At 38.8% G+C, this 18,609-nt stretch overlaps 1 protein-coding gene across 2 annotated transcripts; it reads right to left on the reverse strand.

Annotated features, from left to right (window-relative positions):
• Window positions 1-634: 634 nt before the first annotated feature.
• Window positions 635-17,864, reverse strand: LOC140541736 (protein sidekick-2). 2 transcript variants are annotated; one of them, XM_072664497.1, is made up of 20 exons: window positions 17,795-17,864; window positions 11,965-12,143; window positions 9,994-10,257; window positions 9,638-9,789; window positions 8,713-8,866; window positions 8,421-8,610; window positions 8,151-8,245; window positions 7,098-7,284; window positions 6,920-7,017; window positions 6,430-6,583; window positions 5,552-5,670; window positions 5,289-5,450; window positions 4,461-4,577; window positions 4,310-4,338; window positions 3,959-4,064; window positions 3,294-3,858; window positions 2,839-2,999; window positions 2,692-2,761; window positions 1,993-2,191; window positions 635-1,482 (listed from the first exon to the last, which is right to left on the reverse strand). In XM_072664497.1, the coding sequence occupies exons 2-20, from the start codon at window positions 12,062-12,064 to the stop codon at window positions 1,057-1,059; spliced, it is 3,348 nt and encodes a 1,115-aa protein (XP_072520598.1). In that variant the 5' UTR covers window positions 12,065-12,143; window positions 17,795-17,864; the 3' UTR covers window positions 635-1,056. The 2 variants fall into 2 exon arrangements, with proteins under 2 accessions (XP_072520598.1, XP_072520597.1); XM_072664496.1 differs by having other exon boundaries at window positions 5,289-5,453.
• Between the last annotated feature and the right edge of the window lie 745 nt (window positions 17,865-18,609).

An 18,609-nucleotide genomic window follows, 5' to 3' on the forward strand; every position in this document is an offset into this window, starting at 1 on the left:
GCTTGGACTAGAGGGGTATAAAGCCCCCAGCATTGAGCTGTGGAGCAGTGGAACTGTTGTTCTCTGGAATGATGGTGGTGCTTCGCTTTTGGGATGAGTAGGGGAGTTGGGGATAAGGTAGGGTGGTGCTCATCCAATAATCCAAACAGATGTTTATATGTAATGGAATCTGGTATGTGGAACAAAAATAGTGTGTGAACAAAAAGATGTCAAAACAAAGTTTTATTAATTGTTTATCTTTATTACAAATGAACACAGGCGAGTTTGCTGGCATTGACATGCATTACCATTACATAAAGACTGATGTGCAATTCTAATAAATAAACATCACAGAACTAATGAGCAATTATGTAGCATAGCCTTTGGTAAATGCAAATATTAACAGTCGTGTTGATTTTCAACTACTATTTTTTTTACTACAAGATTCAAGTTATCCTTCTCCGCACAACCGCCTTTAATAAGAGTAGTGTAGCTGCAGACCAGTCTGGCTAGGTCTGTGGCACTTGTTCTCTAAAAGCAGACATTTCCTTCATGTTCTATTACTCTTAAATCAACTCTTAAATCAATTATTCATAAATCAAAGTGAAAGTGCTACATGTCATGGTAATTTCTGAAATAGACATTTACACACAACAAATTTAAAGATTTTTAATACGTTTTATAAGCGATATAATATTCTTAGAATTAGCAGAAGGTCAACAGCAACTGGTCCCATCAAACCTGATTAGACTGTTTCCTCTTCAGAAGAAACTTTCATGAACTAATGTTAAAAGAAACTTGAGAGTGATAAAAACAACAGACAGAGCAAAACAAGGAAATAGCAACAGCACCTTTTTTTTGAAAACCATGAATTCTTAAGTTCCTTCCCACTGAAATGATCTACATGTTGTTGGTGTCCTAACAAAACCTCATATTGCCAAAATAGTACATTTACTTTAATACACTTTAATAATATTAATAATGTAGCAATTTTAAACCATTTTCTTATGATTAAATGTTGATATGACAACGATATCTTCCCAAAGAAGCATTCTGCTGGGTCATCAAAAGTCCTTCTCATTTCCCATGATGAGCAGAAGGAGCCATTTGATCACGCTCGAATCTAGAGCTGCCCTGAGGCCCAGGAGCCCCAAAAGCAGAGCTGCCATTGGGACCCCCAGAGGAGGACGCTGAGGGGTAGAAGTGAACGTCCACAGCCACAGAGGTCATGCCCAGGGACACACAGTGGGACAGGAGGAGAGGGGAGGAGCCGTGGGAGATGTTGATGCTGTGATGCACTGGGGTGGCGCATGGCTCGCTGGTCTGCAGGGTCAGCGAGGAGCGGAGGCCCTCCTCCTGAGTGGCTGGAGGGTTGGGTGGGGGTGGAGAAGGGGCATCCTGACACTGTCCAAAATCCCGACTCCTCCAGTCTTCCATGCAATGGAGTTGGATGTCTGATTGGGGGGAGGGGGTGACCTTGCCTTCATCAAATGAAGTTTCAAACTGAGGCAGGGAGGAGACGGCATGGATTATTGCTTGATGTTTTAACATGACATCCAACATGACAGAATTTGTTCCAAGAACACCGTGTGGAGCAACTACGCAATAAAAGTGGGAATAGTTGTTGGATAACGTGATGTAAAATGTGCATTTCCAGCCAAGAACAGCAATTCCAAAACTATTTACTGCTACTACTATAACAATGGTTTGCTGGTAAACTGACACAGTTTATCAAAAAAACACCGGCCTGTATTTTAACACATTTTCTGCCATACTGAATGTGTTGTCCCTAACTAGACACATATATAGTGTATAGTGAAAGACACAATGTGTTGTTTTTTCACCACATCTGTTTATAATGTGTGCTATAAAGTAAATTACAGTAAAAAGGGAGGACTCTGAGAATGAAAAAAAAGTCTCATTCTACCAAAGTTTAGTCACATTCTTGGGTAGTGAGTTCATCCTCACGCTGCCAGACTTACTAAAACACTCGTAAAATTAAATGTCACTGACCTGGTCCTCCTCAGAGGGCTCGGGGTGTGTCTCTACTATCACTGGCAGATCCTGGTTGGGCTGTACATCCTCATGAACATCATCGTAAGAGGGCTCCATCAACAAGGTGGATGGACTGGATGCAGGGGGATGGGCTCTTGTCTCAGAAGTGTTTGGACTCTGCTCAATAACTGCAACCATATTGTCATCCTCAAAAGCCCTGTAAGAAACAGCAGATTAAGTGTTAGAAAATAATTAGGTATACGCATGGACCTTCTATGTGGTATAAATACTGTATATGAGTATGAACCGATCAGCCATAACATTAGCACCACTGACTAGTAAGATGGAAACATTGATTTTATGTGTGCAGTGGCACCGGCCAAAGGTTGGACAGTCATTTCTTGAAGGTCATGTGTTAAAGGCAGGATGAACAGGCAAGCATCTAAATCTGAGCCACTTTGTGATGGATACGCAACTGGGTCAGAACATCTCCAAAACATCAAGCAGGCCTTCTGAAGCTTTTCAGGTATTCAGTGCTCCGAGTAAAAAGGTCAACCTGCGAAAAAGACTCATTGATGTGATCTATGGAGGCCCCACCTCACAACTTGCAGGGCGGTGCTAACGTTATGGCTGACTGGTGTATGTGTACTGTGTATAGCATAAGACTTTCATTATTGTCAGTGTATTGTCTTCATTTACAGTACAATCAAAACTCACTTGTTATCATATGTTCTTTCAATTGCAAGACGTTCACCATGTCTGCAAGGACCACCCAGGCCTCTTAAAGCTGTAATAATAAAAAGTGTAATTATGTTACACACATACAAGGAACAAAGTGCTTCAGAGCTTTTGTCAGTGTCTCACCTGCTCGTCCTGTGGGTTTAGTTTCTGGGTCGTTTTTCCGAAACAAAGAATAGAAAGCCATAGTGATGAAAATAAATGCCAAGGAAACTCCCACCCCTACCACAATAGGAATGTCATGTTTTTCAAGCACAGGCAACCAACTATGAGTTTTCTTCTTTATCCTGAAAAGCAGACATTAAGAAACCACACCACATTTTAGGATGATGTAAACTTAGAGATGAATGATCCCATAACAGTCTTTAATAATATAATGATAACTAATAATATAACAACTAAAAATAACAACTAGTAATATAACGATAAAAGCAAGATGCAGGATGATTAAAAAAGAAATTGATAAATAGAAGAGGTCTAAATATATAACCCTGTGGTACACCAACAATCAGCAATCAGCAAAAATCAAAGATTTCTAATAAGCAGATTGACAATAAATCTAATAATGCATAAAACACTACCTGGCATTATTGTCAGTGGTCTTCATAGGAGCCTTTGAGGTGTTTTTCTTAACTGTTTCAACCAGTTCTGTATTATTTGTCTGTGATGCTTTGGTGGCAGTAAGTTGTTTAGTGGGATGACTCCAGTTCTGGTATACTTCCAGAGGGGATGTGGTAGTGATAGTGTTTATACTATGACCTGTAAAAATATGTGTCTGAGTAAGACCGTGAAGGGCCTGAGCCACTGAACTGGAGGACAAATGGTCTGGAAGTTGACTAATTTTCTCGGAGGACTGGGTGTATGCAGTCTGTGCCTGTACGTTTAGGCTTGGATCCAGAGTTGGCTGATCCGGATGTTGTGCGATTGGATTAGCAGGCGCATCTGTACTGGCTGTTTTGGCAGGCTGTCTGTTTTGCATATTTGTTTCTGGGGGTTTGGAGTAAGAGCCTACAGGTTTGTGTGGTCTAACTTGCAGTTTTTCTCTTATGCCCATTCCTTCTTGGTCAGTTCTGGTTGTATAGGCGATTAAAGGGGTAGACACATTGATGGAATGTGTTGGCGAATCCTTCACATAAACATCTACAGCTGTGAAAAAGAGGAGGGAAACCTAATGAGACCACAACACTTGTTGGCATCTACACACTGACATTTAAGCCTTTTTATTAAGAAGCTGGATATGGCATACTTGTGGTATTTGGCAACTGGTGAATAGGTTTCTCTTTATCTGTAGAAAGCCTCAAACTTTTGTAAGTGGTGGGATTTGCTGGTTCGTCTGGCCTGAGTCCTGGAGACTAGAAGATGTGTGGGAAAAACAAAACTTTACACATTACATTACACAGAGTCTGCAATAAACAAAAATACCACTGCCTTGTGGAGTACACAGAACCACTGAAAGCCAGTCAGAATAATGCTGCGGAGAAGGAGCTTGATGATGTTTGCCACTTTGTATACAAAGATGAACAATAGCTGGAATCATTTAAACAGCAGCACTGATGTTGAGATGAGAGTACAACACTGACTTCCACATGCTACTCACTGCAGATGACACGTCCTCTCCAGGATCAGCTTCAGGTTAGAGGATTCAATTGATTAGATTCAATTAAATTAATTTTCACTCTGACAATAGATTAGGCTTGATGGTGTGTTTGCCTGGTACCAGTGTTTTCTCAGTCATACATCTTACTTACCAGACAACACTGTGATAAAGGCTTTTCGACTATCCTGACCAACGTTATTTTCAGCTGTGCAGTAATACTCTCCTGCATCTGACTGGAGGGCACTTGAGATGTGTAGGGTTCCATTGTCTGTGGACCAAATGTTATTATTAGTAAAACCATTCAGTATGGTTTGGAATAAATGCTTTCACACCCTTTTTGTTGGATGTACCTACAGTTAGGGATGCCAGATGAATTTTTTGGCCACTTGATCCAATCCAAGCACCTAGCAACTTAGGTAAGATGTGCTGTTAATTAACACTAGTAAAACTGTTTAATACAAATAATTGGCAGAATTACAAAGCTTTGCTGCTGCCCTGTTTGTTTAGGTTTTTTTTTAACATGACCTCAGTAACAGCCAAACAAAACTATATGTTAATGAGAACACACATATTAAGTTTGGGTTTGGGCAAATGAATGGAAAATCTGAGAATCAGAGACCATCAAGCAAGGATGAATTGTGGCAGTTGCACCTTTTACACAATCCCCCTGGTAATCCCTGGTTATATTAAACACAAGTATTACCATGATGCCAAGATTTCCTCTCAACATCATAGTAACTCTGACAGTACACTTTATGAAACTGACATTAGGTGTGTAGTTTATAATATTTTAATCTAATTTTAATACATTATTTTATCCATTTATTTATTTTAATTAATTATTATTAAATATAAGCTACAAAAAATAATACGTGAGGTGATTCCAAACATTTGAAATACTAAAGTGACTTTCAAAAGACTTCCATTCAGAAAAACACTGATCCTAACTGTGATCCTAATGATCCAATCTCTGACTCACCATCAGTGTGTATCCGTGATGAAAGTGTGAGAGGAGTGTGAAGGGCACTTTTGCTCCAGGTGTACTTTAGTGGTAAATTTCCTACAGCTCGGCACGGGAGGATAATCGTGGCTCCCTCAGACATGTTCACTGACCCCATGAATGACACAATGACTGGCTTTGCTGCTGACAGAAAAAAATATGTAATGATTCAGATGCAGATTAACAAGGAATAAATGCCAACCTTACATGGCACTGTCTAAAAGGGCTAAAAAAGTGTTTACCAGCTAAATGCAGGGTAGTGGTTTTCTTGTCCTGTCCCACAGAATTGGAGGCTGCACATGTGTAAAAACCTTCATCATAGATTCTCACTGAGGCGATGTAAAGAGTTGAGTTTCTTACTCTGTGAACGAAGCAATGACATTGAACATCATACATAACAGGGCTGCACAATATGGACAAAATCTATATTGGGACTATGAACTAATGCTGCCTTGTGGTATGCCTTGCAATACCTGGGAACCTCTGCAGTGTCTAATCTAATGTTTTAAATTATTAGGTTATCACTGTTTGTGTTATATTAACATTGTGATTGTAAGTGTTCAATTAAATAAAAAAAGTGCTTAGCAGAGAAAACGTAGAAGCCAGAATCACAATGATGATTAACAAATGATACACAATATGTCCAAATGTTTGTGGACACCCCTTGTAATGAATGCATTCAGCTATTTTATGTTGCACCAATTGCTGACACACACACACAGCTTGTTTAGTCCCTGTAGAAGTACTGCCAAATGGTTATAAAGCCCCCCAGCATTAAGCTGTGGAGCAGTAGAAGAACTGGTGCTCCATCCAATACTTTTGGGATGAGTTGGGAAGTTGGAGATGAGGTGGGATAGTGATCATCCAATGCTCTTGTCGCTCAAATCCTCACAGCAATGCTCCTATATCTAGTAGAAAGCCTTCCATAGATAGTAGGGAACACTTACTCCAAAAAACTGAATAAACTAATTTTGTTCGTTTATTAAAAATACCTTTGATTTTGAAAGAAACAATTAATAAGTAGGTGTCCCAGTACTTTTGTGCATATAGTGTATTGTGTGCCTCTGTAATGCATATGTTTACAATGACCTAATTTATAATGTCAGTGTCTAAAATTTACCCTATAGTAACTTTGCCTCCTGTTCTCAGTGAACGGCCCTGCTTGGTCCACTCTATTGAAGGAACAGGGTGCCCTGACACTTGGCATTGGATCAGCACCTCTGCTCCCACCGTGGAAGTCACTACCAGGGGCCAGATAGTCACAGATGGAGGAGCTGTCAAAGCAAAGTAACAGAACCAGAAACAATGAGCCTAACATGATATATGCTACTCCTTATCTTTAAGAAGTAATGCAGAATATTATTAATAATTATTAATTTTGCTTTTAAATGACCAGTTAACCCCTATAAATCCAAAGCTTATCACATGTTAAGGATTTAAGAGTAAGTGTTAAAGTATTAGATCAAATTCGAATTTACTAAATTCTGACTAAAAATGGATACACATATGAATCAAATACTGGCATTAAATTTGCTCTTAGCTACTTATGTTCATTGAAATATACACCTGTAGTGCTGCAATATTCTACCATGAGTGTGATAATAACATACCTAGAACATCCAGGAAGATTTTTCTCGAGGTTACAGCCCTTTGTAGATGAGAATTAGATGCCCGACAAAAATAATATCCCCTGTCTGTCTCTTGTACACTGTAAAAGACAAGATTTACTGTGAAAGCAAACTTCTACAAACTAAAAACAGCCTTAAACTACACTACACTCATGCACACCTGTGGAAGAGCAGGTCTCCGGCAAGCTCCATGCTGAGGTGCGGCCTGGGCCGGAGGAGCCGATTGTTCCTAAACCAGGAGACCTGTGCAGGGGGTCTGCTGTGTGGAGGTCTGCAAGACAGGGTCACTGAGTCTCCCTTCCTTACAGTTTTATTGACTGGCTGGAGAATAAACGTCCAGTCCATCACTATAAGATAGAGGCACAGGAAAAGAATGTTTTGTGTAATATGGAGACGATGGTAGTAGACAAGAGTGGACAATTCTGGGTCAAATACAGGTTGGTTATGATAATGGCAAATTGTGGTGTTATGGGGGAGAACTAGCCCAGCTATACCCAGCCGTGGCTGTATTCAAGCACTCATACTTAAACTAATAGACATCCATTCATCAGTCTTATTTGCTTCTTCATGGTCATAGTGGGTCCGAAGCCCACCCATAATCACTGGACGCAAGGCAGGATTACTACCTGTATTAGCATAGCCAAATCACCTACCATGTGCATTTTTGGGAGGCGGGAGGAAACCCACACACCCACAACCCCAGGCCCCTTAAGAGTTATGCAACACTACCTGCTTTGCCGCCAATCCACTCTTCCACTAGACAACTTCTAGCCACAGTATAACTACAATTATAAAATTACAGTGATACTAATACTATATATGTGCATTATGAGAGTGAGCAGCTGAACATCTACATCATTCCACAGTGGTTTTTGTCCTGAATAAAAGTAGTAAGTGTATCCAGAGCTGGACCATAACTTATTTGCCATGTGAGTTACTGTGGTAGAAAATGCAGTGCTTATCATACCAATTCAAATTCAAATAATTCTGATTGTTGATGTAAATTGTTGATGTAAATAACATTTAATATATTGCAACAGTTTGTCAGAAAAGGTCTATCAATATAAAAGCTGCGATTAAATTTTGGAAATTTGTTGTCCCCTTAAAGAACAGAAAACATGACAGTTTCAATCACTGGTATCATCATAACACATTTTCATACCACCCAGCCCTATGCATGTATGTGTATGTTTCAGTTCAAATCCAGATATACCTGCAGGAAGGAGGTACGCTGGCTGTGATCTCAGTCTTTCCATCTCATTGTTAGCCTCACAGTGATAGAAGCCTTCATCTTCTGGCAAAACTTTCCTAAAGAACATTTTCATTCATTTTTTTTATTTTGTGAGACAAGCAAGACCAGAAAGCGATTTATGCTTATGTATATGTATATTCAGGGTATTTATTAAAAAAAGTTATTATTAATTGCCCCAAAATAATTTAATTAATTTGAATCATGGTGAAATTGCTTGTATTCTGTTCTCACTCAAACACAAGCAATTGTCCATCATCTTGCAGGTCCCATCGAGAGGTATTGGGTAACATTTGGTCATCTTTGAACCACTGCACTGCAGGAGCAGGGAAGCCTTGAACTATGCAGTGCAGAGCAGCCTCTGTTTCTGCAGGAACCGTGAGATTCTTGGGGCTCTGAGTGATCTCAAGACCCACACTGACCCCTGCAAGTCAACAGCAACCATAAGAAACCTCAGACCACTGAGAAACGAGAAGCATTGGTCTTGTGTGAACATGTACACTGACAGGAACAAACAACCACATACCGCGGACTGTTAGAGTGGCAGCGGTGCTCTCTTTGCTTATGTTCAGTAAAGGATTGTTGGTCAGACAGACATAAATGCCTCGGTCTGCTTTGGTGGTATTGACCAGGTGCAAAGTGCCTGAGGTCTTTCTCTGGCTGCCTCCTCCGTACTGACCCTGGCAATAAAAAAAGCATGCATGCAGACAGACTTTATGGCTCTTCTGTTCAAAAGGGAGACAAACAGATTATAGGGACACAGTTTAGTTGTTGAGGAAATATCAGAAAAGTGCAGAATCTTTTTTTAGAGGGTACCTCAGTTTATTCTCACTTCCTTTATTTTAGCATGAGCACAAGTTTACTTTGTCATGGGAAATAAACTGCAAATACAATATTTATAAACATACTGACTTGTATTACTTGAATATCATTACTTTTGTGCTATTATGCTAGGTTAGAATATGTTAGAAAATGCTAGACACTACATGTAATTTTAACAAACCTCATCTATGAACAGACCAAGTAATGAACTTTAAAGAAAGCACATACTGACATCTAGTGGATTAATAAAGAAATTTTCACACGTGGACAACTTGATCTACAGAATTTAAAAAATCAAGAAATAATGTTTTCCAAAATGCTAGTGGTGTAAAAATTGGAGTTGGAGGTGAGAAATACAGAACACACACAAACACACTAGTGACAGTGAGCCAGTTAGCACACATGCCAGGAGCAGTGGGCAGCCATTGCTGAACCCACAACCCTAACCTGGTACCCTAACCACTGAGCCACCACTGCCCCAACAGCTCTTACAGTCACATTTATGCAGTCAGTGTATTCTCTTTTTTTTTTCAAAACAAGTTTCAGTTTAGAAATTGAATTAAAATTTGAGCTTTACACCCATATCAAGTGTGAACATCATCCCGGACGTATGTGCTCTCAGCTCTTACCTGAATCTGAGTTCCTTTGGTGACAGCTTTGCCATTCTTCAGCCATGATATGTTTGCAGGTGGAGAGCTATCCCCTGACACACACTGGAAAAACACATCCTGTCCCTCCTTGGTGCTCTGAGACTGAGGATTGAAGAAGACATTCTCCAAATCTGTGGGCAGAAAACGGAAACTCACACACACAGCAAACATCCCATGTGATGTATTTTCCCCAATTTGATCTGTGACATAAGACTGACTTTACAGTGTAAAGCGTGATTTTTTTTTATTTCATGAATTCAGTTTGAGCTGATACAAAAATGACAGTCAACATGTAAAAATCTTTCAAGCAAATTTGTATAGAATAGATGACGTACACGCTTTGTTGACTGTGACAGTGGTTCTGATCTGCTTGTTTCCTTTCTTGGCACTGCAGATGTACCCTCCCAGGTCTCCCTCTTGTAGCTGGGCAAAGAACAATGAGCCATTGGACATCTGAATAACTCCGGCACCCAGGCCACCATGGTCTTTCTCCCACTTTACGGGTAGCACCCTTTGAGGACTGGAGTCATAGACTGCACAATGCAACATCAACGGGCTGTTCAGAATACCAACATTATCCTTGGGTAGGGTTGAGAACACTATGGGAAAAAAGACAGATCAGGAGTAATTGCATTGTGTTGAAGAAATGATTCAATGGAAAATCTATTTTTCACAATCCTCTTGATCAGTCAAGATCAGTTCAGTTCAGTTTCTTAAATGTTGTTTTCTTAGCTTGGTAGTGTAGCTGTGAGATGAATGTAGCCACCAGTTAAAATTGTGCAAACTGCACACCTTAAACCTTAATTTTAAACCATTGTGAGGGAGACTTGTGACGTGTGATTTGGATCATTGTCTTGTTGCATGACCCAACTGTGCTTTAGTTTACAGACAGATGACCTGACATTCTCCTTAAGGATTCCCTGATTCAGATAAATATTTATATCTCCAATCATCCAGATCCTGACCTAGCAAAGCATCCCTAAACCTTCACACTACCACCACTATGATACAGTTTGTATAGGATCTTTACTTAGGCATTAGGTTTTTGCCACACATAATGGGGTGTATGCCCCATCCAAAAAGCTCACCTTTAGATTAATCTGTCGACAGCATATTGTCCTAGAACTCACACCTAGAACTTTCACTGAACACAGTCCTGAACACTGACTGTAAAGCACACTGTATAGAAATGTCCTTGTAAAGTCTATGTATACTGTATATACTAGTATACTATCATTTTCTGTATGTTGTGTATTGTCTGTAAATTATATGTAGAGTAGCTGTATATTGTTAACACTAGAGAGACACTAACAGTCCTCTAACAAATTAATTGTGTGTGTGAACATACTTGGCCAATAAATCTGATTCTGATTCTGAAAGGTGTCCAAAACCTTTTTTTCTAAAATCTTCAGAAAGCTCTCTGTGCCAAGTGCATTATTATTTTAAGGCCCAAAGTCATTTTCAGATTGAACAGATCTGGCCCAAATCAAGGCTGGTTGTGAACTAAATGGATAAATGGTCTCAATGGATATTGATCACTGATTCTAATTAATAGTACAAACACCTTTTTACACCTTCAGATTGCTTAATGGGTACCTTGCACCAAAGACAAGAATGAAGTCTTAAACATTTGTATCAATTTTCTTGCCAGACTATATCTATTACATGTATTACTACAATCTACTCTATATTCACAAATACACACAAGCGACAGGTACTTTTTCCCTAAACTGCATATAGAAATGTAAAACTTGTATGTATTAATAAAGATTATTTGTCATATAAATCCTGCAAATTCTCTATATTTCCCTCAAAGTGAAAGGGTGAACAGACATCACACTTTGAGGAAACGGAGAGTTTGAAGTCCAGTGTTGCTAGGTTACAGGTGGAGCGGCACAATGTTTTGGCGAGCCCACTGTCAAATTATGCAAGCGAATGAGGAATTAGCATATGACACATTCAGTTATCAGGGTCTTTATCATTACAAATGAAGTAAAACTCTCTGCACGTTAAACGAGGGACAGATAACAACAGAGTTCAGCATTCAATGCAGTCCACGTTGTGTGGATCAGAAACGGCTTTGTTTCTACATGTTCAGTATCAACAGCTTCTGAATACAATTACAATATACAGAAGCACCTGCAAAGGGGTGGCGGCGTTACTAGAATCAGTTAGGAGTCAAAAACATGAAATACAGATGAAACAGATTACTAGATACTGTCACAGGATAAAACATCTGGCAACACTGTCCAATATTTTATGTGCTTATTGAATAAACTGTATGTTGTCATTTATAGCATACACACCTAGTTCAGATTCAGAAGGAGTAATCCGTATAGAATAGGAAAACAGTAGCAGCCAGACTGGACAGGACATCTGGGCAGAGATCCAGAAAGGAGACACCATACTAGCCCTCTCCCTGTGTACCTGTTACATGAATATGCTGGTCCATAGCATGGCTCCTCATCTGGCCAGCAGCATTGCACTGAAAAAAAAAATTCACATGCATAATCCATGCATCCCTATCCTTAAGCTTCATCCAACATCAAGTACAGGTAGAACTGAATCACTTTAGCAGCTTACAGTAAAAATCCATGAAAAGGTTGAGTGCAGTGTTTTTTTTAATGACTAATGGCATACACTGTTCTTCTACAACACTATATGGACTATAAGGGCATATATATTACATCTAAAGGAGCTTTTAATAGCTTTCATGGGGCACATTCTGAATCCATAGGCATTAATATGGAGTTGTTCTCCTCTTGGCAGCTATGAAAGGTTCTTCTTGTTTGGGAAGGCTTTTTACAAGATTTTGGAGTGTGTCCAAAGTTTTTTGGGGAAGTTTTGTATTTGTGAGGTCTGAAACTGATGTTGGACAAGAGTGTCTGGTTTGCAATTGCCGTTGTAATTTATCCTAAAAGTGTTTTAATGGTGGTGTGCTTTACACCACTCCAACCGACCCTCAGCATTAGGCTTTTTGATGTAAGGTTTGCATGCAGCTGCTCAACCATGGAAACCCATGCCATTAAGCTTCTGTGGCACAGTATTTGTGTTGATGGTAATAAACATGCACATCTTTATGTCAAAAATTTGAATTACTTCATAAAACATCCTATATCATTTTGCAGAGGCTAACATATTGTCACTGTCATACAAAAACTTGTATATCCAAAATAGAAATTTAAGTAATAAAAAGTCAATGGAAAAAGATGTTATTTTGGAGCATTCCTGTTGGTCCATTCATCATGAATTTCTGATCCAATGTAAAAACTGCCAGATTCACTGCAACTGCAAAAAACAGTGATTTGCGTATCAGCAATGATATGCTATTCACTTAATTACTCAAGTATCCAATGTTGCAGGTCATAAGGTCCCTATGTAGGTAGTCTTCAAGCCTCCTTTTTTCACTGTCTAGCTTTCCACATTTCCAAAGATGAAAGATACTGTAAATCATGAAAATTACACAGCTGACCACGAACACATGATGTCTTCTCCAAACAAGTGTATTTGTCTTCGCAGCAGAGAGCACAGGCAGTTTGCCTTTTCCTCTCTGTCTCACAGCATATTCCTATTTTGGTTGTGCTTCGCTGCCACTATTATCACGGCCAATGCTTTGTACACTACAAGCCTCTTTAGTCCCTTCAATGGACTGGCCACTTTATGCCGCTCAGCAGCACCCCCTCCACTCGCCGATTGTGACATGAAAAGAACAGGGCTGCTTTGTACCCAGAGGATCAGTTAGCAAGCCTGTTAAGAAACGCTCCCTGTCTGATCATATGAGCTTTCATAGCTCTGTGTCCATGTAAGGTGCTCACAGACTTAATGCTTGCCTAATTTGACCAATGCCACAGGACTGTACTACGTGCTTTAAAAAACCACTGAAGATAAGTGACCAAAACCTTGCTGCTTCTCATTAATACATAATTAACTTTACAGTGTTTACAGGCAGTGTTGATTTGAACAGATAAAATAACATGATGGCAAAAACATATATATATATAACATATATATATAAATAAATAAAAAGACAAACACATGCTCTACATTCACCCCTTCCATCCATCCTTTAATCCCACATTAAGTACGTAGCAAGGTGCAAGTTTATCATTTTAGCCTACAGCAGAAATACATGAAAGCAACAAGTACAGTGTTTTTTAAAGGACTGATAGCTTAGTTTTTAATGGCTAACACTGTATGGACAAAAGTATTGGGACACCTACACACCTACAGGGGCTTTTATGACATTCCATTCTTAATCCATAGGCATTAATATGGAGTTGGTTCCCTGTTGGCAGCTATAACAGGTTCTACTCATCTGGGAAGGCTTTCTACAAGATTTGAGATTGAGTGTGTCTGTGGGAAGTTTTGGCCATTCATCCAGAAGAGCATTTGTAAGGTCAGGGTCACTGATGTTGGACTAGAGGGCTTGGCTTGCAATCTCCATTCTAAGGTCAGACACTGATGCTGGATGAGATGGCCTGACTCGCAATCTCCATTCTAGTTTAGCCCAAAGGTGTTAACACAGTTTCTGTGTTAATGTTAATGACAGAGGAGGTTTGAAACTTGCCGTTATTGGATCAGTTACTATGTGCCTTGGCACTCGCAGACCCTGCTCTGTAACTTGATGTGGTCACTTTGTGGAGTTGCTGTGGTTCCCAAATAATACCACGCTCAGTTTATTGTGGAATGTCTAGGAGGGAACAAAACCACATTGCAATTCAGTGAACTCTTTAGATCGACTTATTCTTTCACTAATGTCTCTGTGTCTTTACAGGTCGTCTACCACAAGCTGGGTCCAGCTTGCTAGTGTTAGTCGCTAGTTGTTTATTGCTAGCTAGCAATATCTGTACTTGGTTACGTTACTAGTGGCATATTTTCTTTACATTTTTACCTCTAAAATGATGTAGGATAGTTAACATACTTGAATATCTGTACTTATCTGTACTTGGTTACGTTACTAGTAGTAACGTAACCAAGTGATGTAGGATAGTTAACAAGTTTTATTCTGGTACAGACAAATGAATAAGGCTAGCTTATTAATCAAGGCTGAATTTAAAAACATACAGTATAATATAAGTATCTTCTCTTAATGTTGAACAGACTAACTCCAGATTGTTTATCTCAAGAGACTTGATGGTGAAGTATCCACTCACATGCATTTAGATTTAAAGGTTGTCTATGGCTGTCTACCTAAAATAATATCTGATTTTGACTTGAATATCTTGATTTGAGACTTTAATATTCATGGGTTATTGTTTTATATTCATAGTACCTGGAGCAATTGCGTTTTTGATTTATTCATTTAAAATTCCTGTAAATTCACCCTAAAAACATTCTTTTATGGGCCACTGCCTGTATATTCTACAGCTGAGGTGTATTGGCGCGTTAATCCGAGACCTGTATGTTGAATTAACTTGGTGCAGTCATCATTTTGTTGTTTAAAAAATTGCAGACCATAGCTTTGATTGCTGTGAACGCTCTGAATATCTAGCAGTCAATCGGTCACTCTTAGGTGAGTGCTAATCTCGATGATGGCTGACAGTACTGTCATGAATGAGTACTTGAGGGCTATGACTCATCTGGCATGAGGCAGGGACAGCGGGTGGGTGAGCTAACGGGACTTAATGCCAAGAGCACGGGGGTGTGTGTTTGCTTTGGTTTCACAACACCCCATTAAATGACTAAGCTGTTGTCAGTTCATTAAGGTTTTAATTAATTTCTCTCGTCAGCAATACAATTTAGCACTCCTGGGATGGTGAGCCATTTAATGGTGGCAACATTATAGCCTATTATGCAGGCTTTGAATACTTCAACCATTGAATTTTGGACTTTGGACTTTGGAGTTTGCATGCTAGTCTAGTCTAGTTTTTGACGAAAAACATATCCCGAGGCATTCATGGCATTCTCTTTTCTAAGAGATGTTTCCATTAACTAGCACTGAGAGGAACGAAGATTTCTAGGGATGGCACAATTTGTATATTTACATTTTCAAACATGTTTCATAAACTGTGAATGTTTCATGGCATTTAACAGACCAGTTGAGTTGGGTTTGAGCAGGGATGTCACCAACTGTGCTGGCCCTCCAGAACCCTAATAAAATAACCTTTCACTGTGACCATGATACATTAAAATGTTCAAAAATATGAAGACATCCCTTCTAATTTGTCATTTTAGCTATCCTAACCTCTTAACACTTATTGGGATGGGATTTTCATCTCAACATCGGATTTGCACAGGATGAGAGTGGCTACTCGATTTATGCACTGCAATTATTACATTACCCCACCTTCCCATGTAAAACTAATTCTGTCCGAATGGGGCTTTAAACTCCTCCTGGGGCTTTTTTCCCCCACTTATATCTTAGGGTTAACTCAACCAGTTTGCATTGCTTTTCATTTAGTTACTAATTAGTAGTCCATAATGTGTTATAAAGGTTACAGAGAATAAGGAGCACTAACTGCAGATATAATACACTGCCAATGTAGTGGAAGGTCACCATGGCCAGTGCCAAGCATTGGTTAGAGGGGTATAAAACACCCTCAGCACCGAGCTATGGAGCAGTGGAACTGCCAATGCCTAAAGGATGTGTTGAAGAGAAGTTTGTGATCCAGAGCTAATCATCCAACATCAGGACAAGACCAATAGAACAATTGTTTTTGCAAAATATGTTTTTTTTATATATATACATTTGAATGCTTAAGTGTAAATTTGTTGTCTGGTTAATCTGTAATTTGGATTGCTTGATGGTTAGAACAAGAAAATGGTTTTATATGGTACCAAAATGGATTCTACTATTGTTACCCTTTTCTAGGACTATATTGCTGAACCCTAGTGAAGTGAATCTGGTCATGTTGAAACTGAAAGCACACAGTGGTAAAAAAAGAGCACTTAAAAATCTTTATTTTCCTTGGTTGCTTCATCATCTATGGGTTCACATTAAGAAAATAACTAATCTCAGAGGGTCATATCCCTGCTTGTGGCTTTGTAAAGATACAATTAAATATGGTGTTGAATGCAATTACTACTACCATCCTACTACTAATACAATTCTGCATTAACATTGCTGCTAATATTTCACATGGTGGTTGATCATATTCATAGGCTCCCTCTGTAGGGTCCTATTTATAGTATTTGGCTAATTGTAAATGGTAATATTAGTGTGTTCTTTGTAGCAGAGCACTTCATTGTATGTGCATAATCACAAATAGCCAGATGCACATTGTAACTCAGCTTTGAATCATAATAATACACTGTGATGTGTTACCTCACATGACATTGAACAGTATCTTTGACCACAGTTTCAATTGCCTAAAATTTGCTCTTGATGCATAAGTCTTGTTCAAAACGTGGTCATAAGAAACAGATTACAGATTAACATTTTTAGGCAAAGAAAGACACTTGAAACAGTACATTTGTATCATATCAGCAAACTATAGTTAATAATATCAAGGCCACATATTCAAAGCCACATATCCTTTGCAGATCTTCCAAACAGCTACAGTTATATATATTTAAGTCCTCAACACATAGGACCAGTCTTCCCAGACTTTAGGCTTTAATCCTGACTAAATGGCATTTACAAGTGAAACACTATTTAGCCCACTAAAACACTGTTTAGCCCAATACTAATCTTAATCCTTGTCCATAATGAAACTGGTACTTAAATGAAACCATGATCAAGCATATAACAACTGCAGGTAATTCCACACATATCACTCTTGCCATTTGTAATTTTTATATAGTATCAAATTAAGTTATTTGACTTTTAACAACAGTGGAACGTTTCTTAACATTATTTAGGACTATATTACAAAAAAGGTTCCTTAAAGAACCGTAAACAAAAGTTTCTTTATTAGTGCAGAACCATTTAGTTCTGGAATTAATCGTTTGAGCATTCAAAAGAAACACTGAAAAAAACCCTAAATGTGATATTTGTTTATATTCTGCATATTTTATAAGATGCTGATGGACAATGATTAAATAGCTCTTCTAAACTGATTTATGAAAATTACGGACAACTGAAATGTATTATTCTGCATGATATTGATCTTTCATTTAAATTAATGCATAAAAAGGACAAAAAGTAGATAATATAAATAAATGTACAGGATGCAGTTAGAAATGGAGTGTGCTTACCTGCGAGTGAAATCCCACTCAGCTTCAGTGTAGCATCTCTGCAAGCAAGCTCATTCTTTCATTCTGTCCCTCCTCATCACTGGTGTGTCGGGTTAATCTCATAGGGCACGCGTGCGCACACACACACGCACACACACACATGCACGCGCAAGAGACGTGTGCATCTCACAGCCTGGAGAGCCTCAAAAGGCTTGGAACAATATGAGCGTTCTAAAGCAGCTCTCTGCATGTGCTCAGGCCTGATTTCCACACTGCACAAAATGATGAGTCCACAAATAAATCGCTCATTCAAACCCATCACAAGTAAGAGAGCATGGATTAGAGTATTTCAATTCACGACATCAGCTTGCATGTTTAGGTTTAGCACTTACTGTAATGCTTTAAGGCTAAAAAAATAAAAACATTGACGTCTGTTTTTGCTGATTTGCTTCTTAGTTCTGATTAACACTGCAAAATGACATCCTGCCAGGTAAAGAAACACCTTAAAAATAGAAAAAAGCTTGAATGATTTTTTTTCAGTGCAGTGACATAATTTGTCTTGATAAAATGACTTTAATTATTTTAAAAAAGGTTTGCATGAAAAAAGGTTCAGTAATATTATTATATAGTTATACAATCTCAAAGTATCTCCATTCGAAAAGATTTCACTTTTTGCAGTGTGAGTCAAAACTAACATGCAAATGTGCAAGAAATTATGTAGCATCTGTTTCAGCACAACCAAACACACATGCATCACTAAGCTTTTTAGTTCTACAGAGGACACATTTGGTACCCTCACCACTAATTGATTTAAATATGCCTCATTAAACTCAGAC

The sequence above is a fragment of the Salminus brasiliensis genome, chromosome 20 (assembly GCF_030463535.1).
Source record: "Salminus brasiliensis chromosome 20, fSalBra1.hap2, whole genome shotgun sequence".
Taxonomy (NCBI): Eukaryota; Metazoa; Chordata; class Actinopteri; order Characiformes; family Bryconidae; genus Salminus; species Salminus brasiliensis.

Excerpts from the sequence above, each read along its gene's own strand:
- LOC140541736 (XM_072664496.1), bottom strand. The coding sequence starts at position 12,064 with ATGGTGTCTCCTTTCTGGATCTCTGCCCAGATGTCCTGTCCAGTCTGG. Across the intron at positions 10,258-11,964 it reads TCCTTCTGAATCTGAACTAG|TGTTCTCAACCCTACCCAAG; the intron begins GTGTGTATGCTA and ends TTTTTCCCATAG. Across the intron at positions 7,018-7,097 it reads GGAGACCTGCTCTTCCACAG|TGTACAAGAGACAGACAGGG; the intron begins GTGTGCATGAGT and ends TGTCTTTTACAG.